The sequence below is a fragment of the Chrysemys picta genome, chromosome 7, assembly GCF_011386835.1.
Source record: "Chrysemys picta bellii isolate R12L10 chromosome 7, ASM1138683v2, whole genome shotgun sequence".
In the NCBI taxonomy this organism is placed as follows: domain Eukaryota; kingdom Metazoa; phylum Chordata; order Testudines; family Emydidae; genus Chrysemys; species Chrysemys picta.
Window position 1 is genome coordinate 19,698,802 of NC_088797.1, and position 26,877 is coordinate 19,725,678.

Consider the following 26,877-nt stretch of genomic DNA (forward strand, 5'->3'; position numbering starts at 1 on the left):
GCTCATTTGGAGCATATATGAGAAAAAAGGAAAGAGAAAATATCAGTGCTAATTAGTTCTCATTAGCATTTGACCAGCACAGATTGTTTTTGTTTGTTTTTCTGTGCAAACACCCATAGTGCATGAAGAGCAGAGGGAAATTGCGATAGCTGTCATACACAGTAAGTTCTGACATGCCAGGGTAGGAGATCAACTGCTGAATCAGTTTTCATGATGGCATGGTCCCGCCTTTTTACTTGTATATGTTTAAATTTTGAAACGGGGCCATTTGGAATTAAGCGAAACTGGAGAGAGAACAGAGGGGAAAGAAGGGGGGATATGGAATGAGAGGAAAAGGAAGGGAATATGAGGGAACACGGGTGAGTATGATCAAGTGGGAGATTGGAGGAGACGAGAAAATAAAATTCAGAGATAGTGCACGGCATTATCAAATGTAAAAAAGATGACTTCGGAAAGCCTGGCTCGAAGGCCTCTTGTGGAGTGTGACGATGAAAGCTTTTGGTTTATGTCAGCACCATAAAGATCACAATAGCATTATAGCCATGTAATTCATAGTTCCCTAGCTAAAGTGTTTCTTGTTTGGGTAAGCACTGTGCTCACCTCTGGCACTGTGTAAGTAGGCCAGGATTTTCCAAAATGGCTGACTGAAGTTAGGCTCCTAAGTCCAGATGCAGGACCAAAATAAATGGCTCGATTTTTCAAAAGTTCTGAGGAATCTGTGGAAGTCAAAACTGGCCTTAATTGATAAGCGCCTGGGACCTTTTGCGCCATCTGGGTTTGTGCGAGTTGCAGGTGCCCGATTTGGGCCATTTGGGCCATTGAGATTTGGGCCATTTATTTAGGGGCCTATTTCTAGATTTAGGAACCTAATGTTGGGAACAGCATTATTGAAAATCTTGGCCATAAGCACACTATTTTCACACACGATTTGGAAGCCATCCATATTCTGTGAAGAGACCCCATGGGAATGAGTACATGTTGTTCTTCCTGCAGAAAGGGAAATGCACAATGTTGGCTCCATGTAAAAATGATAGGCAGGGCACTGTGAACTGTAAATTGCTGCAGGGTTCAAGGGAGACACACAGTCGCCTGGGAAATAGTAAAATTCTGCATGCCAAGTGCAACATTCTGGTGCACGTTAGGATACAATGCAGTGGACCACATTAATCCCCACACACTCATCTCACATCTTGCACGCTGCAAATACCCTGATTATCCCAAAGGTGTAGTCCCCATCCCAATCCTTCAAAGGAAAAACTCTGTTGATCCACAGATAGACCCACGCTCCTGGAGGGAATGAGAAATACCTTGTGCTTATCATTTCAGGGCAGTTTTGAAAGTGTCCCTTAGTTCTCCAGTGTGGCTGGCTGGGGAAAGACGGGCAATTGCCACTCTCTGGAGTCCTGCTTCTGTTCTGAGTGTCCCTATGGTATGTATCCAACATCACCTGAATCACTTGACCCGCTGGCTGGAGAGAGTTATACTGTTAATTTATGATTACTCTGAATTATAATAGAGTTTTTATTTTACTTTAATTTGATTACATTTTCTAATATTTCCTGAGTGGGGCAAAGCCCTGACAGCGAAAGACCAACTAGGATTAGGCTGGCTTTAAGGCAAAAGCATCATGCAAACTTGCAATATGTTTTAAAGAACATAGTTGCATAGCCAGGGCTTATGTCCCTGAGGAAGACCCCACGATAATTAGAGAAGAGCGAGAAAATGATCCGAAAGAAACCAATTTTCCCTTTTTCTAATGGGGTGGCTATACATTTATAGGAAGTTATTACATACTGTTGGAATCAGTTTATGAGGTGACATTATTGTATAACTCCTGGAATTGTAGCCACATCTCCTCAGAGTCTACTTTTTCCATTTAGCTGGAAAATGTTTTTTTTCCGATTTGCTAAGTCTGCCATCCCAGTGTATCACTCTGTAACATTTGATTCCTTTGCCAATTTCCATTTGTGTCAAGTCAGGCTCTTTGCTGTACAGCTCAGTGAAAACACCCTTAGTAGCAGTTAGATACCATGGTGATGGACACCATGATAGGATCTAGAGGCCCATTGGGGTTCACTGGAATAACCCTTCTGAAACGATATCTCCATGTCCCGAACTGGTCCATATGAGGAAATCTTGATACCCCTGCCACTGCAGGACCAACAGAATTGAACAAGAGGGTTGACTTGGTAGGTGGGCCTTGTTAACTGGTTAGTTCAGAATGGTATAGCCTTCTGGGTGTGGCTGGGGAGCGTACAAGGACTCCAGAGTGGATTGTGGAATTGCTCTGATTATGTATGGGGGTTTTTTGGTACAATTTCTGGTGACTATAAAGAAAGAGTGGGTCTGGGACTGGGAGAAGCAGGGCCTGTGGTGGGCCTTATGTTTTCTGCTTGGTTTGTTGTGCTACCAGCCTAAAAGAAACACAGCATCTTAAGAAACAGGGAAGACTTTTTTTTTTTAAAGTCATCCAGAGGGTCTGGTGTATCCGTAACTTGGGGAGAACTGGGCCTTGGTTCCATTGGATAGCTCTTTGTCCCTTGTAGGTGAAAGAGGGAACATAGCCTATTCAGTGAAATGGACGACACATCGGGCCATGCTGGTGAAAGGTCAAGCAGATGTTCTGCAACAGCAGCACGCACAAGTCAAGGCCCATGAATGAGCAGCAGCAACAGGAGTTCCAGGATCAATTAGTCCACAAGCTCACCAATCTGTTATCATCCTCTGGCCAAGTCCTGCCTCCTGGTTTGGCTGGCAGTCCCAGTCCCCACCCTTTCCAGATTGGGATTTTGTGATGACCCCAAGAGGGCAACTACCATAGTTGTGTGGAAAGGGATACCTGGGTCATCTGGGTGGCTGTCTTTGACAGGAAAGATTCAGACAATTATTGATCCTGGACAAGGATTCTGCAAAAGACTATGACTGGCTGAAAGCAACTGTCCTAAATGACATGGGGATTTCTGAGTAAAGCAGCCACTGACAGTTTTAGAAAGAACACTTTTATTGCAGCTAGATGGGCAGATGCGACTAGAATTGATCTTGGTTTTGAACCTCTAAGTGCTACTGTAATATCAAGGGACTGTCCAGTTCATCCAGAACTCATCCTGGGACTCTGGAAGAGTGTATACTGCAGTGGGACCTCTACCACTCTCCCCAGGGATCCAGGCACACACTCCTTCCTGTGCAAGGCCAGTGAGTGGTGCAGAAGTTGGGGCAGAGCAATCACCTCATCCCTGCCCTTCCCCATCCTCTTTGGAGAAGGTCTTGTGCTGGGATTGTGCCTGAGCCCTGAGTACTGATGCAAGGGGATAAAGATTGTCCCTTGTCCCCTCTCTTCCCTGTCACCACCTTGTTCACCCACACAGGACCAGCCACAACCTTTAAAATGTAAAGGTAATTCTCTGTTGACGAAAGGTGCCAGATTAACAACCCCACAGACTGATGTCCTCTGTTCAACCACAGAACAGCGATGGGGCATCCAGCTCCTATACAAACAGCCCCTCATACTGCTCTGTCTCCTGTTTTGGAGAGACCAACTCTATAGATGAGACAATAGTTCAGTTTCCACATCCATTCTGCTCTGAGCCCTCTCTCCTTCGACTGCTATGAAGGATACCAAATCCGTGATGGCAATATAGAAATATAACTGGCAATTGGATATACTTGATGAATAGAGAGATGGAGTGGACAAATGGTTCTCCGCATCCACATATTTGCATTTATATGTGATTTGGGTTGTGAACAAACAGGCACTAAAAACTAGGACTGCAACCTTACTTCAAACAAGCCAGCAAAGAAGCATCTGATGATAGCAGCTTTTCCCACCAGGCTTGCCCAGATTTGAACCGGTGGCTTAAAGGTGATAATTGTGGGTCACAGCTTTCTGCCTTAATAGCTAGGAAAATAGGCCCCATCAGAGTTACCTTTGCAATTATCTACTCTGGCCATTCCACCACTGATTTTTCCTGTGGACATTCCTAGTCACATTTTTTCATGGATAAACTGAGAGAGCAGGGAAGGAAAATCTTGCCCTTTAGCACCTTAAGTGTGTCTCTTTTTAGTCATTTGAAATAACATAGTTGTTTAGATGCTGGATTGGAAATGTAGGCAGCAGTTATTAATACTTTTTTAAATATATAGGCTCTGTTTCTAAGTCTCCAATCCTGCAAACACTTAAACACATGTGTAACCTTGATCAAATAGTGATGTGTATGTGTGTTTGCAGGATTGGGACCTAAATTTGAAAGTGTGGCTTCAAGCAAAGTATGGCATCAAGGACAAACATTCTGCAGTGGGCATTTTTGTGCAAAGGCTGTTGAACAGTGTGATTCTGAAAAGCCAAGAAATGCATCCTATGCATTATAGGTCAGAGTGGTACTTAGTGGACAGGTTCTGGTCAGGTATTGTATTCATTAGCAGCAAGGGTACAGAGTACACTTTCCTCTGAGAAGGTCATGGTTTGGATTCATCAAATATCTAAGTGATGGCACTGTCAGTTATATGGCACTGCAGAGGACAGAGCTTTTGGGAGAATGGCTGTTCTGATCTCTAGCATATCCTTATAGGCATATGATTTTTTTTAATGGTTTTTTTTCTGATCAAAGAATTTTAACGAAACGTACAAATACCGAGAGGACAAGCCAAATGTTCACATAAGCTTGACTAACATGATCTATAGGCATAAAATCATTTATCTGGGCTACAGATCTGTGAGGAGGATATGATTTAACATACCAAGACAACATCCAGTTTGTATCCAAGGGTATTAGTCTAATAGGACCTTTGATAGAAAAAAAGAAAGCCATCCATTCCTATGTGGAGAGAAAGGAAGGTCACTTAGTAGGAAGAATCTCAGGACGTCTCATTGTTCACTCAAGTAGAGATAAATCTTACATCTAGGCATCTGTCATGAACTTTTGGGATAAAGGGAGAATTTCTATTTTTGTAAGGTATTTCTGTTAACTAACAGCTTAGCCTGTAGCCAGGGCCGGCTCCAGGCACCAGCTTAACAAGCAGGTGCTTGGGGTGGCCAAGGGAGAGGGGCAGCACCTGCGGCAATTCGGGGGCAGCAGGTCCCTCACTCCCTCTAGGAGCGAAGGACCTGCCGCTGAACTGCCACCGCCGATCGCGGCTTTTTGGCCTTTTTTTTTTTTTTTTTTTGCTTGGGGCGGCAGAAATGCTGGAGCCGGCCCTGCCTGTAGCAGATGTGTGTGTGTCTCTCTCTGCTGAGTACAAGAGAAGGTTTTTTTGAATACTGATGGGTGAACTTCAGAGTTTCAGATGTCAAGGGCAAATAACCAGACTGATGTCCAGATCCTTATCCAATCATTTATCTGAGCCCCTTTGGGCTAGCTTATTGAAAACAAGACTGAAAGGTGATTTGGTTACAATGTATAAGTATCTTCACGCAGGGGCACCAGAACAGGGTAGAAGGGGTGGGGGGGCTGGGACTTTTAAAAGTCGGAGGGCTATGCCCTCTCATTTTTTACCAGCCGTAAGGGTGAGCAACGAGGGAGAGGGAAGAGCGAGCAGGCAGTGCCTGGGGGGGTGGGGCTTCAGGGGAAGGGGCGGTGCGAGGGCAGGACCATGGGGGGAATGGGCGGTGTGAGGGGCAGAGCCATGATTTGGGCACTGGTGGCTACCCCACTTTTAGCAAGCTTCCAGCGCTCCTGCCTTCACAGGGTAAAATTCTAGGTGCTAAAGAGCTCTTGCATCTAGCAGAGAAAGACATAACAAGAACCAATGGGTGGAAGCTGAAACCAGCCAAATTTGAATTAAAAATAAGACACACATTGCTAACAGTGAAGGTGATTAACCACTGGAACAAACTATACCAAGGGAAGTAGTGGATTCTTCATCTCTTGATGTCATCAAATCAAGATGGGTATGCTTTAGCCAAAAACGTTATTGAGTTCAATGTAGGGGTAACCGAGTGAAATTTAATGATTTGTGAAATGCAGAAGCCAGTGCGGTCTTGGGATGCATTAGGCGAGGTATATCTAGTAGGGATAAGGAGGTGCTGCTTCCGTTGTACAAGGCACTGGTGAGACCACATTTGGAGTACTGTGTGCAGTTCTGGTCTCCCATGTTTAAAAAGGATGAACTCAAACTGGAACGGGTACAGAGAAGGGCCACTAGGATGATCGGAGGAATGGAAAACCTGTCGTATGAAAGGAGACTCGAGGAGCTCGGTTTGTTTAGCCTAACCAAAAGAAGGCTGAGGGGGGATATGATTGCTCTCTTTAAATATATCAGCGGGATAAACACCAGGGAGGGAGAAGAATTATTTCAGCTCAGTACTAATCTGGACACGAGAACGAACGGATATAAACTGGCCGTGGGGAAGTTTAGGCTTGAAATTAGACGAAGGTTTCTAACCATCAGAGGGGTGAAATATTGGAACAGCCTTCCGAGGGAAACAGTGGGGCCGGAGGACCTGTCGGGCTTTAAGATTAAGCTAGATAAGTTTAAGGAGGGAATCGTTTAATGGGATAACGTGATTTTAGTCAAATCAACAGCGTGCCATCGCTGGTAAATAGTATCGATGGCCAATGAGGGTCTGGCTGGAGAGTCTTGCCTACATGCTCGGGGTTCTACGGATCGCCATATTTGGGGTCGGGAAGGAATTTTCCTCCAGGGTAGATTGGCAGAGGCCCTGGAGGTTTTTCGCCTTCCTCCGCAGCATGGGGCAGGGGTCGCTAGCTGGAGGATTCTCTGCAACTTGAAGTCTTTAAATCACAGAATTTGGGGACTTCAACAGCAGAGTCAAGGGAAAGGGGTTGGGTCAGCTTTTGTGGCCTGCATCATGCGGGGGGTCAGACTAGATGATCATAATGGTCCCTTCTGACCTTGAAGTCTATGAGTCTATGAGAAGCTCAGACTAGACCATCTAATGATCCCTTCTAGCCTTAAAATCTATTAATTTAAGCAATCAAGTTGAGAATTTGATACATGTTGGCTCCAGCTAGGTCAAAAATTATGAGAAGATAACTTTGTTTTGGTACTTTCCTTGTGGTCTTCCAGAGCCTGTTCCTGGCCAAAACCATAAATTTAAAAGAGACTCTTGAAAATAAAAGCGAGAAAACGTGAACTTTTTTTGAACCTCAAAAAAATTGTCTGGTTTCAGGTTTCAATCACGTGTTGCTTCCTGCAACCCCTATCCTCTCAAGCCAGGTCAAACAGTTTCTGGGGGGGGGAACAGCACTGTGGACAGAGAGGAAAAATTCAGTTCTTTAAAAGTTGGATGTATCCTTGTTTATAATACAGGAAGTCTGTAATGTTTCACATAAGGAATTGGGAATTGGGACAGCAAGGTTTTATTCCCAGCTCGCTATGTAACTCTGGGCAAGTCACTTAACATCTTGGGGTCTCATTTTACAGAGCTGTAAAACAGATATAATACTTGCCAACCTCACAGGGGTTCTGCGAAGTATCATTAATGTTTGCAAAGTGCCTTGAGATCCTGATCCTCTTATTAAAGGGGCAGTATATGTAGAAAACATTAAAAGGGATTAACCCGAATGCAAAAATACCTACAGTCTCTGCATTCCCACAGAATCTGCACTGGAAGGTCTCGCTTGAGTGGTGTACATGAGATCAGAATGGAGCTGGTGGATGTTTGATTAAAGCCTGAATATGAACGGCATGTGTTTGTGGCCTTTGCGCCACAGGAAGGGAAAAGTATGAAGAAATGTGAAAGATATAAAGAGACTGTGCAGCCACCTGAGGGAATATGTTTCATCTCTCACTCATTGCTAAGTGATATATTTATACAATAAATGTGCCAAGATTTCTATCAGCAGATTATTTTCAGTAGGTTCATGTCTTGTTTCTTTTCTTGATGTTTAAAGAAAGACACTTGCCGGCTTTTATTGGTGTGAAAAACGGTGGGGACGCTGATCTCGGCACGTGAGGTGCTACCCATGTGATCTGTGATGCCAAGTATCCCAGCTCGGAAACCACTGAGTCATGACAAACATAGCCAGATGAGGCTAGGAAAGTCAGTAAGGACTCCCAAGTGCCCTCTTCCTCTTTTTCAGGAGCTGATAAAGCGTTTCATTTTACTTCTGTACCAAGGGAGCAGCTTCCAAATGGTTTTATGCATAGCCACCAGCTGGGAGTATCAAGGCCTTTGTCTCACCTTTGGCCCATTACATTACTTTCTTGAACTCATATTGTTTTCTTTGAATCACACCTCCAAAGAGACTTCCCAGCCCACCACTAATGCTCCACAAATATGCACTGGCTTTACGTGCTGGGGTAACCCCTTCCTTCTAACCCCCAGGGACTTGAATACTTCCAGACAGGGCAATGAGCAAAGTTGGTTAAGGCTGCTGCTGACAGACCAGCAGGTGTCGCTATAGAATGATGCCAAGATACCTTTCCCTCTGGAAGCTGAATGGAGAACACAGCCTCTGGACTTTTTATTGTATCCTTCCACCGCTTAAGCCAAACAAACAAACAAACCCTATATCATCTGGGTAGCCTTAGAATCAGAGAGCAAATTATTTATGGGAAGAATCTTTCTCATTTGCATAGCATAGGCTTCCAGTTTTGCGGATACAGACTAACACGGCTGCTACTCTGAAACCAGTAGTTAGAAACATGCTTTTAAAAAAAAAATGTTTCCTCCGAAAACAACTACGACAAGACTATCTAGCTATTGAAAACAATGTAATTATTATTATTATTTATAATTACAATCTCTTCAAAATATCATGCCAGTAAGATAATTATATCCCTCTACACCAACATGTCTTGTATATTTTCCATATGATCATAAATATCGACTGACTGTCAGTATAACAACATTAAAGTTTACTGTCCTTGGAAGAAATAGCTCCTTCAATTTTCCATATTCCCCTCACTCTGCAATATTAACCAATATACTACACCAGACCCCAAGAACTATGTTATTTTTCACTGAAGGCCATATTTTATTGATTGTTAGCCTTATAGCCAGTTAGTATTTGACATCTACCCTCCTTCCCCTCTGTCGGAGTAGCCGGCAGAGGTGGGGGCGGGTAGGCAGGGTCACATATTGAGCGCCATGAAGGCGCCACTCCAAGGGGCTCCCTAGCCGACCCGACGGGAGTTGCTAAGGGAAAACTTTCCGACGACTGTGCACACAGCATGCACACACCTGATTGGAATAGACATGAACAACACATCTTGAAGAACAACAGTTACGAGAAGGTAAGTAACCATTTTTTCTTATGAGATTGAATTAATTAGGATGAGTTGGAGGTTTACCTATTTGTCAAATAAACTATCAAAGTTTGATGATTTCAGTGCCCTGAGAGACTGATTCTCCATTCTATACCAGTTCACACTGGGATTTACACTGATGTAGAAACAGTGTAACACATTAGAGAACCAAGCTGGTACTATTTATTTATACATAGAGCAATGGAACTCCCGTGACCTACTCTCAGAGTGAGGCATTTATATCAGTGGGAGGCTAGTATTATATAATTAATAGTAACAGGGCAACCACTGCATGCTGACTGCATGGTATAACCACAGTATTTAGATATAGTCAGCAATGTAACTACAGCTGTGGAAGACAATTTAATATGGCCAGCAATGTAGCTATACCCTTAGGAGGGTATAACTAACTACACAGATAATAGTAGCAAGGTAACGATGCTCACAGGAAAGCATAAACGTACAAATAATAGCCATCATGTAAATCACAGGATCTCAGTATTGATGCAATAGCAGCAGTTTAACTTTGCTCAGCTATCCCAATGACCGCTACGGGGTAATTGCACCAATGGGACGGTATAACTCTATGAATTATAACAGTGTATATAACTCTTCCAATAACGGGTGGGTCACCTAAGTATGGGTCAGAGCAGTGTCTCTAGGTGTCAGGGCATGAAACTCTGAAGAGATGAAACCTTAAAGCACAGCTGACTACTTGGAGCTTGACTACAAAAAGGAAATAAAGCTTACTGAAGATGAGTTGCACAATCTGTGTCTAGAAGACAAATGAGATAAACCAAGCAAGGTGTAGCTTTTCTGTTTGCTTCCTGTAAACCCCTCAGAAATTGCTTAAATATATTTATGAACATAGCTTTCTCCCTCAGGCATCACACAAAGAGATGAGAATAAAAATGTAATAGATCCATCCCTCTCAGGAACAGAAACCACACATAGATGGATAAAGCGCTGAAACAAGTGGTTAGACTTCAGTCCAGTCACTGAATTGAAGAGAAGGACAGAGCAGACATCAGATAAGAGTGATACATAGTAAGTAATACAAGTAGCCATTCTTGGAGGTCTAATGTATAGAGACTTGTACATAGGTTCTGATCCAACTCAGCCTGAATTCTTCTCCCCATCCTGACACCCTTGAGCATGCAAGTGAAATAAGGCCCCAGGTTGATATCATCATTATTGTTCAGTAGTCTACATGCAGTGAGTTGGTTGCTATACTCCAGTTCCTAGTGAGCAGGTGTCTACATTACAGAATTGCCATCACTGGCACCCTGTTGCACTCTCAGAAAAGAGGCCAGGGATTGAATGGCCATGAAGATTGATCTCATCATGTACCTCTAGAAGAGGTATCTCTAGATTGGTAGGGCAGTGTGGTGCTACACAGGTGATACCAAGCACTCTTCTGGGCCATCCACTAGCACTAAATTCACTAAACACTTCAAAGGGGAAAAGTTGAATCATCCAGTGGCTCTACAACCCCTTTCCCAGACTCAGATTCCATGTTGGGTGACTGGATATTCAGTCCCTGCGGCAGAGCAAAGAACTATGAGGAGGCAAACCCTCTCCAAAAACAAACACACACACCACCCAGAACCTTCAGAGATTCCACCTTCACCCTTGTTTGGTTTCAGCACAAACCTTTGCTTGTGTGAAGCCCTTGAAACACAACACTGTGGACCATGTACGGCCTCGGGTGGCGCTTATGGAATTCTTCCATGTGACTATGAAGAGCAGCATATGGACCAATTACTTTTAATTGCTAGTGGGTTTTTTTAGTTAGCTTTCACTTTCTTTCTATTATTAATCTCCTAGCTACATGAGGGAACAAGATAGACTCCTAAGCATCAATTGATCCACACTCGGATCCCTCAAAGACATAACATAAACGGAAACTATCAAAGATAATATTCCCACCAATTTGTTCTTATTTTTCTTATCTTTTTTTTCAAGAGATTATTAGAAACCATGAATAAAATAAATGATTTTTAAAACAGGAAAAATTCCTCAGTGATACATCATTTTAGGAAACATTGCAATGTAAATGTTTATCAACTTGATTTTATTTCCCTTTGTCCCTGCTACAATGTATCAGTACCAGAACCACTCCATAGGGATTGCTGTCCTGGAACAGACCAATGGTCTGCCATGGCAAAGCTGTATCTTCTGAATGGCTCCCTGAAAACCTAGGAATAACCCCGTTATAAAGAGGTGAGCTAGTGTGACTGGTCACTTTACCGCAATGTACCAAGGAATGTCCCCTGTACTGCAAGGGAGATAATCATGAAACCCCGGAGGTTCAATGTTTAACCCCTACAGGGACTAGGGATATGGGCAGTAAATGCAAAGACCAAATGAAATTAAAGAGGTAGATTTTCTGCTTGAAGCCTTCCACTTAAGGGAAAGAGGAAGTGCACTATCACCAAAGGAATTTTCTATAGGAGAACCTCTCATTAGCAGCACGTTTTCTCCTTTTTAAAGTTCAAGGCTGGAGCCTTTCCTGATTCAACATGACTTAAATGTAATGTGGTAGTATGCTGGTGAACTAGGCCTAAATAGCAAAAGGCCCTTCAGGTAGAATGAAATGCCACTAAGAAGAGGGAAGTCGAGCTGAGTGCAGCAGAGATGTCAGATACATTATTCACCAATTTCCTTCAGGCCAGCTGGATGATTTGCATTCTGCTCTGTTGCATTCAGAAATCACAGTGGTGAATGTTCTGCACAGTCCTCTGGCTGACTTAACAAAGCCAATAGATAGGTTTACCAGATGGCATCAGACATCAGTAGGAATGTCTGACAGCCCCCGATAATCACAGTTTATATGATTGAAACCTGTTTATATTGATTGTGTCTGGAATGACACAAAGTGCTTATATATTCGCTACATGATTGGTGTTAGGGTTACCATTCGTCCGGATTCCCCCGGACATGTCCGGCTTTTTGAGCTAAAAATAGCGTCTGGGGGGAATTTGTAAATGTCTGAACTCCCCTCCCCATGCAGAGCGCGCGGGGCTAACAGGGGAGCCAGCCGGATGGTGCCACTTACATGGGGCTCCGACAGCCAGAGAGAGCCCCTCCTCCGCTTCCCCTGCAGCAGAGATCACTCCCTCCCTGCATTCGCAGATCGCCTCCGACAGTCTGGAGCTCCTCCCCCGCTCCTCCTCCACTGCTGCCCAGCGTGCCGGGACGAACGGCTCAGGCCGTTCCTGAGCAAGTTCACAGAGACGTTAGGCGAAGGCCAACAACAAGGGAGCCAGGGGGTCGGAGAAGGGGCAGGGAGGTTTTGGAGGGGGCAGTCAAGAGATGGGGGGGTCGGGAGTTCGGGGGGGGGCTTTCTGGGGGAGGGTGGATAAGGTTTTGGGCAGTCAGGGTACAGGTAGGGGGTAGGGTCCTGGGGGGCAGTTAGGGTGGGGGGGGGTCTTAGGAGGCGGCAGTTAAGGGACAAGAAACAGGGAGGCTTAGGTAGGGGGTGGGGTTCTGGAGGGCAATTAGGAGCAGGGGTCCCAGGAGGGGGCAGTCAGGGGACAAGGAGTGGGGGGGATGGGAGTTCTGGGGACGGGGCTGTTGGGGCAGGAGTGGGGAGAGGGATCGGAGCAGTCAGGGGACAGGGAGCAGAGGGGTTTAGATGGGTCGGGAGTTCTGGGGGGGCAGTCAGGGAGTGGGGAGTGGTTGGATGGGGCGTGGGAGTCCCAGGGGTCTGTCTGGGGGTGGGGGTGTGGATAAGGGTTGGAGCAGTCAGGGTACAGGTAGGGGGTAGGGTCCTAGGGGGCCAGTTAGGATGGGGGGAGGGTCTCAGGAGGGGGCAGTCAGGGGACAAGAGGCAGGGAGGCTTAGGTAGGGGGTGGAGTCCTGGGGGGCAGTTACGGGCAGGGGTCCCAGGAGGGGGCAGTCAGGGGACAAGGAGCGGGGGGGGGGGGTTTGGGTATTCTGAGGGGGGCGGGAAGTGGGAGGGGCAGGGGCGGGGCTAGGGCAGGACGGGGGCAGGGCTAGGGTGGGGCTCCTCCCGTCCTCTTTTTTGCTTGCTGAAATATGGTAACCCTAATTGGTGTAGGTCCAGTCCTAATCATACTCCTAAACAAATCAGTAGCTGCATAGATGGAGCAGACAGGGACATACCTGTTTTAATAGATAAAAGATGACATTTTGGGGTCTTCTTCCTGGGTCAGTGATGCTGCCATCCCTCTCATTTTTGCCTCAGAGAAAGAATACTCTTTTACCATCTCCAGAACAGAACTCTTTCCTGTTCTTGCTTATGGAAAAGAACATAAATCTTTGAGAGATGAGGGAACTAGTTTGAGAAAAATATCACTGGCCTAAATCCCAGCTAGATTATCAAACTGAATCAGACACGTTAAGATTTTAACTAATTTGGACTGCCTCATTCTCCTCCCCATTTCAACATCTCTCTGCTTCCACAATATCCCTCTTTTTCTTTTTCTTTCTCTTTCTCATTTACTGCCAGGGGTGGCTCTAGGCACCAGCAAAGCAAGCACGTGCTTGGGGCAGCCCATTTGCAGGGGCGGCAGGGATCCAGCATGGGAGCTGAGAACCAACAGGGGGCCCTGGGAGCTGTAGTTCCTTGGTTAGCTCCCTGCCTAAAGAGCCAGCCCTAGAGCAGGGAAAGAACTACATTTCCCAGCATTCCCTGGCCACTACGCACAGGAAAGGGGGAGGGAGTGAGGTAGCTGAGATCTCACGCTGCAGCCTGCTATGAATGGAGAGCTGCACTGTGAGTAGGGATTCCATATTTTAACATTCAAAAAATAGGACACTCCACAGGGAGGGAGAGTAGCCCCAACCTGCCCCCATCCACTTCCTCCGACTGCCCCCCACAGAAACCCCAACCCATCCAACCCCCTTGCTCCCTGTCCCCTGATCACCCCCTCCTGGGACCCCCGCCCCAACTGCCCCCCAGGACCCCACCCCCTATCTAAGCCCCACTGGTCCTTGTCCCCTGATTGCCCCCTCCCAGGTCCCTACCCCCTATCTAAGCCCCAATGGTCCTTGTCCCCAACTCCCCCTCCTGAGACCCCCGCAACTTCCCGCCTAGGATCCCACCCCCCTATCTGTCCCCTGACAAACCCCATGGGACTCCCATGCCTATCCAACTGCTGCCTGTCCCCTGACTGCCTCCCCGAACCTCTGCCCCATCCAACCCCCCTTGCTCCCTGTCCCTTGACTGCCCCGGAACCCCCTACCCCTTCTCCAACCCCGCCCCCCAGCCCCCTTACCGTGCCACTCAGATCAGCGTGTCTGGCTTCGCGCGGTGCCTGCACGCTACTGCATACATGCTGCCGTGCTCCCCTGCGGAGCCACAGGTCCCCCTCCCCCCCAGCACCTGTCTTCCAGATTTGAACACCTCAAAATTCAGGAGTGCTCAAGCTCAGTTTGGGCAGCTGTTACTTCATTTCTCCCAAATCAAATATACTGATCCACTGTAACTTGCTGTAGAAAAAGTAGGATAAAATTGAGCAAGAAATGCTTCCCAGTGGTTATTAGGACTGGAATTGCTGTTTTCAACAGCCATTGCCTTTTTGTTTGTTTGTTTGTTTGTTTGTTTGTTTGTTTAAAAGGAAGACAGTGATATTGCATTGGCAAATTCCCCATAGAGAGAAAGAGTGGAACAAAAGAATAATAAAGGCACCTCAACTTTTCCTCATTTATGTAGGACAGTCTTATAATATGCATCCAGATATCCTCCAATCACACAAGCTGAAAATTGTTCCACTTTATTGTAGTTCTGTAACCGTATGGGAACCAATCCTGTCTGTGTTCTGTGCACATCTAAAATTCCTGCTGAATGACCTGCCGTGGGAGCGAGTTACCAGTTACCCAGGGCTGTGGCGGAAGGAGGGTGCAGGTGTGTGGGGGGGGGTGAGGCCAGGGCTGGGGCGGCAGGAGGTGTGTGTGTTTGTGGGGGAGAGCCCAGGGCTGGGGCGGGAGTGGGGTGCAGTTGGGGGGGGGTGAGAGCCCAGGGCTGGGGAGGCAGGGGGGTGTGGGTGGTGGAGAAGAGCCCAAGGCTGGGGTGGCAGGGGAGTGCGGCGAGGAGCCCAGGGCTGGGACGGGGGGTAGCCAAAATTTTTTTTGCTTGGGGCGGCAAAAAACCTAGAGCCGGCCCTGTTTACTGCTAAAATACCCATAGTTAGTACCTGTAATACATACCAAAGAACACTAGAGGGAGATTGAGGAAAGAAACTCTGGAGAAGAGCAAAGAGAACAGTATGGTGGTGAACTGTTACCTTTGCAGGGTTTGCCTACATTCTTAATCCAGTTTAGTCCTAGAGGCCTCTTTCTTACTTCAGCCCAAAATTCCTTTGCCAGTGTTCCTCACCATGTCGTAGTGTTTCTCAAAGTCTGAGAAAGGCCTGCTGCTGTTTCTAGCGATTACACATTGTTATGATCGGATGGCTTCTTGATAGCCTATAGAAAATTGTGTTAATAGTCTCAATTCAGTTCCAAGTGGATGGAGAAACTCCCCCCAATCCTCACTTGGAACTCTTATTGACAGGCTAAGTAGTCAAGGGGTGGGCAAACTACGGCCCGGGGGCCACATTTGGCCCTTCAGACGTTTAAATCCGGCCCTCGAGCTCCTGCTGGGGAGCAGGTTCCGGGGCTTGCCCTGCTCCACATGTGCTGTGGCTCCGTACAGCTCCCAGAAGCAGAGGCATGTCCCCATTCTGGCTCCTATGCGTAGGGACAACCAGGGGGCTCTGCACGTTGCCCCTGCCCCAAGTGCTGCCCTCACAGCTCCATTGGCCAGGAATCGCAGCCAATGGGAGCTGCAGGAGCAGCACCTGTGGACGGGGAAGCATGCAGAACTGCCTGGACGTGCCTCCGTGTAGGAGCCAGAGGGGGGACATGCCACTGCTTCCGGAAGCTGCTTGAGGTAAGCGCCGCCCAGAGCTTGCACCCCTGACCCCCTCCCGTGCCCCAACCCCCATTCCTGATCCCCCTCCCACCCTCTGGTCCCAGCCCAGAGCACCTTCCTGCACCCCAACCCCTCATTCCCAGCCCCACCCCAGAGCCCGCATCCCCAGCTGGAGCACCCACTCTCCCCACACACTCCCAGCCCACTGTCCCAATCCGGAGCCCCCTCCTGCACCCTGAACTCCTCATTTCTGGCCCCACCCCAGAGCCCACGCCCCCAGCTGGAGCCCTCACCCCCTCCCACAACCAACCCCCCAATTTCGTGAACATTCATGGCCCACCATACAATTTCCATACCCAGATGTGGCCCTTGGGCCAAAAAGTTTGCCCACTCCTGCGGTAGAGAGACCAAAGATCTGATTGTGCAGGGAGCATAAACTCCCTTCTTGCATGTAGAGGTGGCTCCTTCAAGTCAGGATAAAAGCAGAATGGCAGTGCATGTTCTACTGGGGAAGATTACATCAGCACTGTCTGTGCTGTACCAGATAGTTATCATCCTCCTTGAGCACACACTATAAAATAGAAACACGGTTGCTCTCTGAAGGGCTTGCACTGGTGAGCTGCATTATCTTCTGTGTTGCTGGGGACTGACAACAATGCGCTCACACTGATTTGCTCTGGCACTAGTTGCCACTTCAAGATGCTGACATGCACAATTACACACCAGGCTGTTGTTGCTGAAGATGTCCATGTTAACCTTATTCACTGCTGTGGGGCATTTCAGAATCCATTTTAATGGCACATCCATTCAAGTCAATGGGACAAAAGGGGTTATTTACATAGCATTAGGATGACCAGATAGCAAGTGTGAAAAATCGGGACGGGGGTGGGTGGTAATTGGCACCTATATAAGAAAAAGCCCCAAATATCAGGACTGTCCCTATAAAATCGGGACATCTGGTCACCCTACATAGCATTGATTTGAAAGGATGTTCTAACAATCTTCAGTTGCTTCTGAGACTCATCCTTGGCCTGGCAGTATTCCAGGGGGTTATGTATCACCTTCCCTTTTCTTCTTCTGTGATCCTGCTGGCCTCCATTCATTTGCCCGTGAAATGAGTAGAAATCAAGGACACACCGGGGCAGAGCATAGAAAGTGTATTGCTCCAGGAATGTCCAGGAGGTGCATTGTAAATGGAATATTAATCAGTAAGCAGGTGTGCTATGCCTGGAGCTATCTAGAGTGTTTGGTAGCAATCAGGAGTGCTTGGTTAAGGATAATATAAAGGTATGAAAATGGAAAGTGAAAGTCTTGCCACTCCTTTTGTACAATTGATTATAGTTCCTTTTAAGACTGTTAGAAATTCTCAGTATGGCTAGTGGCCCTGCAACCCTCTCTGTTCTAATTCAGCTTGCTTAGCCACTGTGATGGGGCTTTGCCAGTTTAGATTTATTTTCTTTTCCTTCTGAACAACTAACTGGATGTTTTTTGAAGTTTGTTTTCTTCATGGGATTTTTTCTTGCTGGTTAAGTGTTCAGTATGCTTCCATTTAGTTAATGACCACAAAGTTAAAGAATGGTATTTGCCATATCTCAGCTATCAGGAGAGTAAATGAAATCACAACTGCTCTGTACTATCATTAACATGGTAGAACATAAAGGCCATGTGAGCTCTCTTTAGAGCAAGGGACTGGGGTTTGGCACTCCTGGGTTATGCCACTGAGTTGCGCTCTGTACCTCGGTTTACCCATCCGGTAAATGGACATCATCATCATCATCATACCCGTCTCACTGAAAGTGTGAGGTGGTGGTGAAGTTTAATTAACTTTAAAGTCCTTGAGATTTCCAGATGAAAACAGATGAATAGTTATTGTAGACTCATCATCTGTACACTCTGTTACATGGCAGCATCACTGCTGTGATCGTTCCTGTGTAGAACAGGTAGCAAATGTGGTTTAGTGTCAGTGTCAATATCAGTACTTGTCGGCAATCTTCGAGTACAAAATCGGTATCCAGGTCTATCTGGAGGAGGCAGAGGGATCATTTTACATGAAATCCATTCATACACTCTCATAATCTTCCCTCCGTTTGTATGAAAGAGAATGAGTGTATTGGCACCATCCACTTTATCTCACGTATGCTGGATAAGCATGCCATGCTATGGACAAAGGGATACAGAGCAGTGTTCACTCAGCCAGCTCTTTTAAAGTGAGGCCTTTGGGTGTTAGTCTCATATATACGTATTTTTAATTGGCTATGCTGCTGTTACTATGCAGAAGTACTCTAAACTGTTATCCCGTGGCTCAGAGGTTACTCTTTGGAAAGGCAAAGTGAAATGCTGAAGGCTTATCTTCTGAGGAGAGCAAATCCACATCCTAATTTGACGTGTGCTAATCTCTAGAATTGTTTTCAGGCATTCATTGGTGAATTGCAGCCTTTTCACTCTAGGGCACTAGCTCATTTCCAGAAAGTCTTTACCATAAAATGGCTGTCAGTGGCTTATGTGAAATGACTTGGTGGCCTCTATAAAGTCCCTAGTGGACAGATGACCATGTCACAAAACTGGCACCCTTATTGACAGTCTCATCAGAGAGGTGAAGGATTGAATGGGAATAAAATTAGTCCCTCAGGACCAGACATGAGTGTTAGTGCTGTGGAAGGGGCTTGTCTTGCTGTTGCCTGTCCTGCACCTGTTTTCTGGGTAAATATGAATGGGATTATATGACAGAGTTTTCAGCAAACACAGGGGACTGGACTCCATGACCCAGGAGGCGCCTTCCAGTCCTGCTTTCCTAAATAGAGGATTTCATTTTCCAGGGCTGCCGATTCAACAACTTTCTTGCACACTAAAATTTAATTGAATATTAAAAGAAAGAAAAAATGCTACCAGGGAGGCTGATTCTTGGATGAACTTAATGCTCCAGGCCCCTGTGGGTTAGGGGAAGTGTCACCTTTTGTTCTTTTGCTGTAAGAGAAGCAGGGGTGAGCTAAGCACAACCTTAGACTAGCAACGATCAAATCATTTGCCTGCCCTTGATAAATGAAAGAGATGGTTTTTAATTCACAATTCGTTCCCCTTTCTCATTGTTTGTGGGCTTGTAAACTATTCGTTTGGGACTCTCTGCCTGGCCGCAGGTGGAAGGTTGACCTGAAAGCCAGCAGAGGTGCCGTCTCTAAACAAAGCTGGAAAAACAGCAGTGGACTGCTAAGAGTAAGCAGCGGTGGGCTACTCAGTGGATCTACCACTAGAGTGAAGCAGTCGTCTTTACATAACTGGAGTCTGATGTTTCTGTATCCTAACATACAGCCTGAGGAAACTGGATAGCTCACCTGCTTAAAGCTATGGTATGTTTTTCTGCACTTTGTGTGTGTGTGTGTGTGTTCGTTCTTGTGCACGCATTTAGGAGCCTATACGCCAATGCACTTTTCCAGCAATGTTAGTTGGTTCAAGTCTTTTCTAACTTTCCCTTGAGGTTCAAACTTGAATTCATTTGTAATTGAATTAGCTGGATGTATTCTAGGAGAATCATACTTCTAACAGAAACCCAAATGAAATATCCTTTCAGCAGCACTCAGGTTAGACTTGGAGAGTTATCCTCAGAGTTGAGCTTATATTTTCTCTTCCATCATGTGTTCTTCCTCGCTCCGTCATTTCATCAGTGGTACAAAGCTCTGTTGTGAGATATTCATCCTGCTATGTCAGTTGTACCTGAGAGACATCTGCATCCTCAGTTTGCTTCCCTGCTTTTACGCTGCAAGCAGTCTTGGAATAAATGTTTTCAAGCTAATTGCAAAGTGCTTCCATTCATGGATAACCTGAGCTACACACATGAATAGCACAATTTGTAGTTGTCGTGACCTGGGGAGGGGGAAGATTAAGAAGGAATGGCTCTTTAATTAGCGGTGTCCCATCCATTAGACTAGGTATTGTCAGCGGTTGGAGAAAGATAGACACCATAGAAATCAGACCTCTAAGTGGTCAAAGAATCGTGTCCTCTTGTTAGCCAAAGTGTTGGCCTCCAGGCCACCTGCTTGGATGGGATCAGTTACCCGAGTACCCACAGTCCACAGGAGCCAGCCTTGAGTGCCATACTTGGCTGGGCTTCTGTGAAGCTGCTGGGAAGGATAACTTATTTGGGGCCTGGAGCCCTGGCACTTGTCCCTGATCCACTCACCTAGTGAGATCTTTACATTGTGTTGCCACTGCTTTTGCAAAATAAAATGACCATTTTTCTTTCTGTAAAAATCCTTGATCTTCACAGAAGTCACAGGCTTTCAGGATTTTTCTCCTGTGATCCAAGATGGATCTTGGTAAATCCAACTCTGTGGCTCTGTAGTGAGCACCATGCACTACTAATAACTCCAAGTTCAATATGCTGGACTCTTCGCTTCCCAAGCTTGCAGGACAAGGCGCATAGAAAAGTCATTCTGCATAACCTATGTAACAGGGAAACATGTAGTCCCATAGGGACTCATCTGACTGAATTAGAAGCAGCCCTTCTCAAAGAAGGTTGCAGACAAAAAGGCATGGAGTGGAGGGAAGAGGAAGCCCATGCTCAGGTCCTTGATTTAAAAATTCCCTTAGAGGAGAACTGGATACAGAAAGGTGGGTATGTTTTTGATTTAGCAGGGGCTTAGCTGTGTATATGAGTCAGGCCCAATGAGCGAGTATTGCTGTGAGTTGATGGACACAACATGGTCTTTTTCTGGCCCTTCTTGTTCTTGTGTCATCTCTACCATTCTAAGGCTTGATATGTTTGAAATGTTCTCCATTTACACACCTGAGTGAAATGCAGCGGAAGGAAAGGGAGAGCAGAGCGAGGTTGATGGATTAGCTGTCTGAGGGGGTAATTCTCTCCTTCCCCCTTGTTAAATTCACAAGAGAGCTAATAATATTAGCAGTAAAGAGAGAAGAGACTGTGTTAATTTAAAAGTAAAGCCAAAAAAGTCTTTCCCTGCTTCTTTTATCCCCAGAAATAGATTTTGTGTTCTGTGAGCTACTCGGCTAAAGGCTAAATCATATTGTGTTGTACATATTAACTGGAAACAAAGCAAGTCTCAACAGACGCTTGAGCAGATGCCAAATGTCAAATTTGATGGGAAATGCTTAATTGCTTCTTGCAAACCTTTTGTTTCTCAGAAAGTGCATCCCTCACAGTGTAAAACGCCTTCTCTCTTTCAAACATCAGTTCAGAGCTCCAGCCCTGGGGCTCTCTGTCCAGTGGAACAAGCCAGCAGACTCCAATGAGGAAGTCTGGCAAAAGAACTGGATTGTGTTGTGTAAAATCTGTTGGTTTTTTTGGTTCTTTTTGTTTGTATGTGTATTTTGGCTGGTTGGTTGGTTTGTTTTGCAGAGTTGAGACTCATTTTTACACCTCTGTTAGGGATATTTCTGCTCCGTTTTTCTCCAGAGGATCATCTTCATTATTTATTTTTCTTTTATGTCCACCAGCCCATTTCCCCCAAGATCAACTTCCCATTGTACACCTCCGATTTTGTATAAAAACCTGCTATGTTCCAAGAACACTCACTGCAATAAGTACAGCAGTGATACAATAAAAACAATACTTATCTGTACTACTTGGAAACCACAGTGACTCGCTCACCTAAAGTATGTAGAAAGGTAGAGGCCAGAACATTCATATATGGCATATAATTTTTGAGTGCCCCAGGTTTTGAAGCCCTACTTTAGACATTTAAAGGACTGATGTTCAGAGATGCTGAGGACCCAGAAATTCAACTGAAGCTCTGCCCCTTTCAGGAAAAAAACAAGAGGGTTCTTTGAACCAGAAACTGGGACAAAGAGCTCTGGAGACATAAAAAGCTGCCCTGTTTATATTGACTCATGTGGTTATATACTGTTCCTTGCTGCACCAGGAAAAAATGAAACCTCAGAGAGAATTTCACTGCTTAACTTTGGATGCCTGTTGAGTATCTGTCCAGCTGTGTGTGGATCCTCATTCCTGCCACAGTCAACTTGTTTCTTTCTATGGCAAGAAAGTTGTATAAGAGAAGGCGCAATCTAACTGGGATGTCTTTCTAAAATGTGTATTCTAGTTCATCTGCAAGCCGTTAGGCTAGATGCCGGAATCACGGGGTCTGTTATACAAGATATCGGACAAGATGATCATAATGGTCCCTTCTGGCCTTAAAATCTATGAGTGTACTACTAGCACTATTTAAGTCAATGGGAGCTTTGCTATTGACTTCAGTGGAACTAGGACTTCAGCCGATGAATATCTGAAACTTCTTCCAAAGAGCACTGGTTCCTGGAGGCAGAGTTGTCTATAATTTCATCTGAAGCTGAGGGGGCATACGAGAAAGCTTCATCTGTCATGTGAAGCGAGCGCAAACCGAATGGACAGAGCGGAAACAGAGTGACCCTCTTGCACTGGCTGGGCTCAGGGAGCCAATCAATCTAAGCAAAATATCACTAAAGCTTAATCAGGACAGATGTCGGATTCAGAGTGTTTGACTGGAACCACCACAGACCAGAGCCCCTCCTTTCCTAGCATTAACACCCTCCACACACTTATCTAAAAGATAATGGGGGTGATTGTTAACAGCTCTGCGGTCTGCCTGGCAGAAGAACAGAAGAGGTGACTTTACTGTTATGCGGCAAGTCATTGTGAATCAATAACTAGGAGAATGACAAGGGGACTGCATGTCTTAGATTATAGAGCTTTTTGCTAAAGTGCTGTTCAAAAAAGGGATTATTTCCTGTTTTTCTTTGTTCAGCAAGGTAGGAATCAAGGGGCCACCTTCTTAATTGTTGTCTGGAGCTCTTTGAATCATACATTATTGGCTAGCAACCTGCAGTAGCAAATGATCATTTTGTCCAAACTGGTGAGCACAGGGGAGAATGAGATACAAGAGGCATGTACATGTTAAGGAGTGTGTGTGGGGGGGGGCTACGTCCACACTGCAAAAAAAACAAAAAATCCCCCAAAAGAAGCAGCGAGTCTCAGAGCCCAGGTCAACTGACTCAGGCTTGCACAACAGTATATATGTTCCCGTGCAGGTTTAGGGTTGCCAGGTGTCTGGTTTTCAACTGGAACGTCCGGTCAAAAAGGGACCCTGGCGGCTCTGGTCAGCACCACTGACTGGGCTGTTAAAAGTACGGTTGGCAGGGCTGGCAGGCTCCCTACCCAGCTCCCGAAGTGGCAACATGTCCCTCTGGCTCCTAGGCGGAGAGACAGCCATGGGGGCTCCTGCCCCATGCGCCAGCTCTGCAGCTCCCATTGGCCAAGAACCGCAGCCAATGGGACCCGTGGGGGTGGCGCCTGCAGACCAAGGCAGCACACACTGTGCAGAGCCACATGGCTGTGCCTCTGCCTTGGCGCCGAGGGACATGTCGCTGCTTTCGGGGTAAGCACCCCCCAGAGCCCACTCCCTACATCCCCTCCCACACCCCAACCCTTTCTTCTGAACCCCCTTCCATGTCCATACTCCCTCCCGGAGCCCACACCCTGCACCTCAAGCCCCTACCCCAGCCCTGAGCCCCCTCCTGCACCCAAACTCCCTCCCAGAGCACACCCCCTGCACCTCCCCCGCACCACAGCCCTGAGCCCCCTCCCGTACCCAAACTCCCTCCCGGAACCCACACCCTGTAGCCCCCCGCACCCTAACCCCCTGCCCCAGCCCTGAGCCCCCTCCTGCACCCAAACTCCCTCCCAGAGCACACCTCCCCCGCACCACAGCCCTGAGCCCCCTCCCGTACCCAAACTCCCTCCCGGAAGCCGCACCCTGCAGCCCCCCGCACCCTAACCCCCTGCCCCAGCCCTGAGCCCCCTCCTGCACCCAAACTCCCTCCCAGAGCACACCCCCAGCACCTCCCCCGCACCACAGCCCTGAGCCCCCTCCCGTATCCAAACTCCCTCCCGGAACCCGCACCCTGCAGCCCCACGCACCCTAACCCCCTGCCCCAGCCCTGAGCCCCCTCCTGCACCCAAACTCCCTCCCAGAGCACACCCCCAGCACCTCCCCCGCACCACAGCCCTGAGCCCCCTCCCGTATTGTCATAACTACAAAGGGAAGGGTAATAGCTGTCCTGTGTACAGTACTATAAATCCCTCCTGGCCAGAGACTCCAAAATCCTTTTCCCTGTAAAGGGTTAAGAAGCTCAGGTACCTGGCTGGCATCTGACCTAAAGGACCAATAAGGGGACAAGATACTTTCAAATCTTGGGGGGGGGAAGGCTTTTGTTTGTGTTCTTTGTTTGGGAGTGTGTTCGTTCTCGGGGACTGAGAGGGACCAGACATCAATCCAGGTTCTCCACATCTTTCTAAGCAAGTCTCTCCTATTTCAAACTTGTAAGTAAATAGCCAGGCAAGGCGTGTTAGTTTTCCTTTGTTTTCTCAACTTGTAAATGTACCTTTTACTAGAGTGTTTACCTTTGTTTGCTGTACTTTGAACCTGAGACTAGAGGGGAGTCCTCTGAGCTCTTTAAGTTTGATTACCCTGTAAGGTTGATTTCCATACTGATTTTACAGAGATGATTTTTACCTTTTTCTTTAATTAAAAAACCTTCTTTTTAAGAACCTGATTGATTTTTTCCTTGTTTTAGATCCAAAGGGGTTTTGGATCTTGATTCACCAGGAGTTGGTGGGAGGAAGGAGGGGAATGGTTAATTTCCCCTTGTTTTAAATCCAAGGGGTTGGATTTGTTTTCACCAGGGATTTGGTGAAGGTTTTTCAAGGTTTCCCAGGGAGGGAATCCATTGAAAATGGTGGCAGCCGAACCAGAGCTAAGCTGGTAATTAAGCTTAGAAGTTTTTATGCAGGCCCCTACATTTGTACCCTAAAGTTCAAAGTGGGGATCTCAGTCCTGACATGGTGGCAGCGGTGGGATCATTTTAAACCCAAAAGCCAGTGAGATTTTTTTTTCCTTCTAGCTGCTTGGAAAGCGGAGCTGGAAGTAGATAGATGCATATCTTATCTCTCCTTGCCTGAAGGCAGAGGTGTTAAGTTTTTTTTACAGGTCCTTTGTTAAGAGAAGGGTTCAATTAGCAAATGACTGGTAAAAGGTATTTACAAGCTGAATTGTTTTTTTTTTCTTTTTACATCCTCGGGAGTAGCTAGTTAGAAAGTTACTGTTAACTCTGCAGCAGCCAGAGCTGAGAGCTTCCCAGTTTGTCAACTGCAAAGGGGGTGACCCAGCACAAGAAAACAGGAAAATGACTACCAAAGAAGAAAAAGCCAAAGAGGAGGCCCACAAGAGAGAGATAGAGCTGAGAGACAGAGAGGAGAAAGCCAAAGAGGAGGCCCACAGGAGAGAGATGGAGCTAAAAGAAAGAGAAGAAAAAGCCAAAAAGGAGGCCCATGAAAGAGAGATGGAGCTGGAAAAAGCCAAAGAGGAGGCTCACAAGAGAACTATGGAGCTGAAAGAAAAAGAGACGGAGGAGAGAGAAAAAGAAAGGAAGCATGAACTGGAAGTGGCAAAAGCTAAGCAGGATGCACCAGCCAATGTTAACAACCCCCCTCCAGGTACCACTTCCCATCCCAGAAAATTCCCCATCTACAAGGCAGGCGATGATACTGAGGCCTTCTTAGAAAATTTTGAAAGGGCCTGCCTTGGATACAGCATCGCTACAGACCAGTACATGGTAGAGCTGAGGCCGCAGCTCAGTGGACCCTTAGCAGAGGTGGCGGCTGAAATGCCTAAGGAACACATGAACAGTTATGAACTTTTTAAAAACAAGGCCAGACTCAGAATGGGGCTAACACCCGAGCATGCCCGTCGGCGGTTCAGAGCCCTAAAGTGGAAACCCGATGTGTCATTTACCCGTCATGCCTACCACATTGACAAAAATTGTGATGCCTGGGTATCAGGAGCAAATGTTCAATCTCTGGAAGATCTACTTTCCCTAGTAAAAATGGAGCAGTTTTTAGAGGGTGTTCCTGAGGAAATAGAAAGGTACATCCTAGATAGGAAGCCCAAAACTGTAACTGAGGCGGGGGAGATTGGAGCCCAATGGGTGGAGGTGGCAGAAAAGAAAAAAACTAGTAGCAGTTGGAGCGAATATCAGAAGGGGCAAGCCGAAACAAAACCTTACCACCGGGGACAACCCAAGGCCCCACTCACATCCCAAGGGAAACACCAGACGCCTTCTCACCCCACCACAGCAGTATCCACCAACCAACATCGTCCCAGTGATACCTTAGCAGGGCGATGTTTTAAATGTAATGAACTGGGACATATAAAGGCTCACTGCCCCAAGAACCCCAACCGATTACAGTTCATTACACCCCAATCACACCAAAGATCCCCAAACCCAGATGCCTCTCTCATACCCTCGGAGCGAAGGGAAACCTTGAGAGTGGGCGGAAAGAAGGTTACCGCTTGGAGGGACACTGGGGCTCAAGTGTCAACTATCCACCAATCCCTAGTGGACCCCAAACTCATCAACCCAGAGGCTACAGTGACAATTCAACCCTTCGTATCACAATCTGTAACCTTGCCTACAGCCACGTTGCATGTCCAGTACAAGGGCTGGTCAGGAATGTGGACTTTTGCAGTCTATGACAATTATCCCATTCCCATGCTGCTGGGGGAAGACTTGGCCAACCATGTGAAGGTAGCCAAGAGGGTGGGAATAGTCACCCGCAGCCAGGCTAAGCAAGCTTTCACCCCCATCCCTGTTCCTGAGCCGTCCACCAGGGCCCCGTCTGTGTTACCGGAGACCCAGACAAAGGTGGTGGAACTGGATCCCCTGCCAATGACTGCAACAGCCGTAGTGGATCCAATCCCAGAGACCCAGCCAAAGCCAGTCCCAGAACCGGAACTGGCAAC

General features: G+C 46.7%; 1 protein-coding gene across 2 annotated transcripts in view; it reads left to right on the top strand.

Annotated features, from left to right (window-relative positions):
* Positions 1–26,877, top strand: part of GRIP2 (glutamate receptor interacting protein 2) — a 472,776-nt gene that overhangs the window by 183,173 nt on the left and 262,726 nt on the right. The window contains exon 1 of one of the 2 annotated variants that reach the window (XM_065550900.1): positions 13,915–13,948. The exons of the other annotated variant lie outside the window; for it this stretch is intronic. Coding sequence (XP_065406972.1) covers positions 13,930–13,948 — 19 coding nt within the window. The 5' untranslated portion in view covers positions 13,915–13,929. Of the gene's footprint in view, positions 1–13,914; positions 13,949–26,877 lie in introns of those variants that run through there. 2 annotated transcript variants of the gene reach the window in all.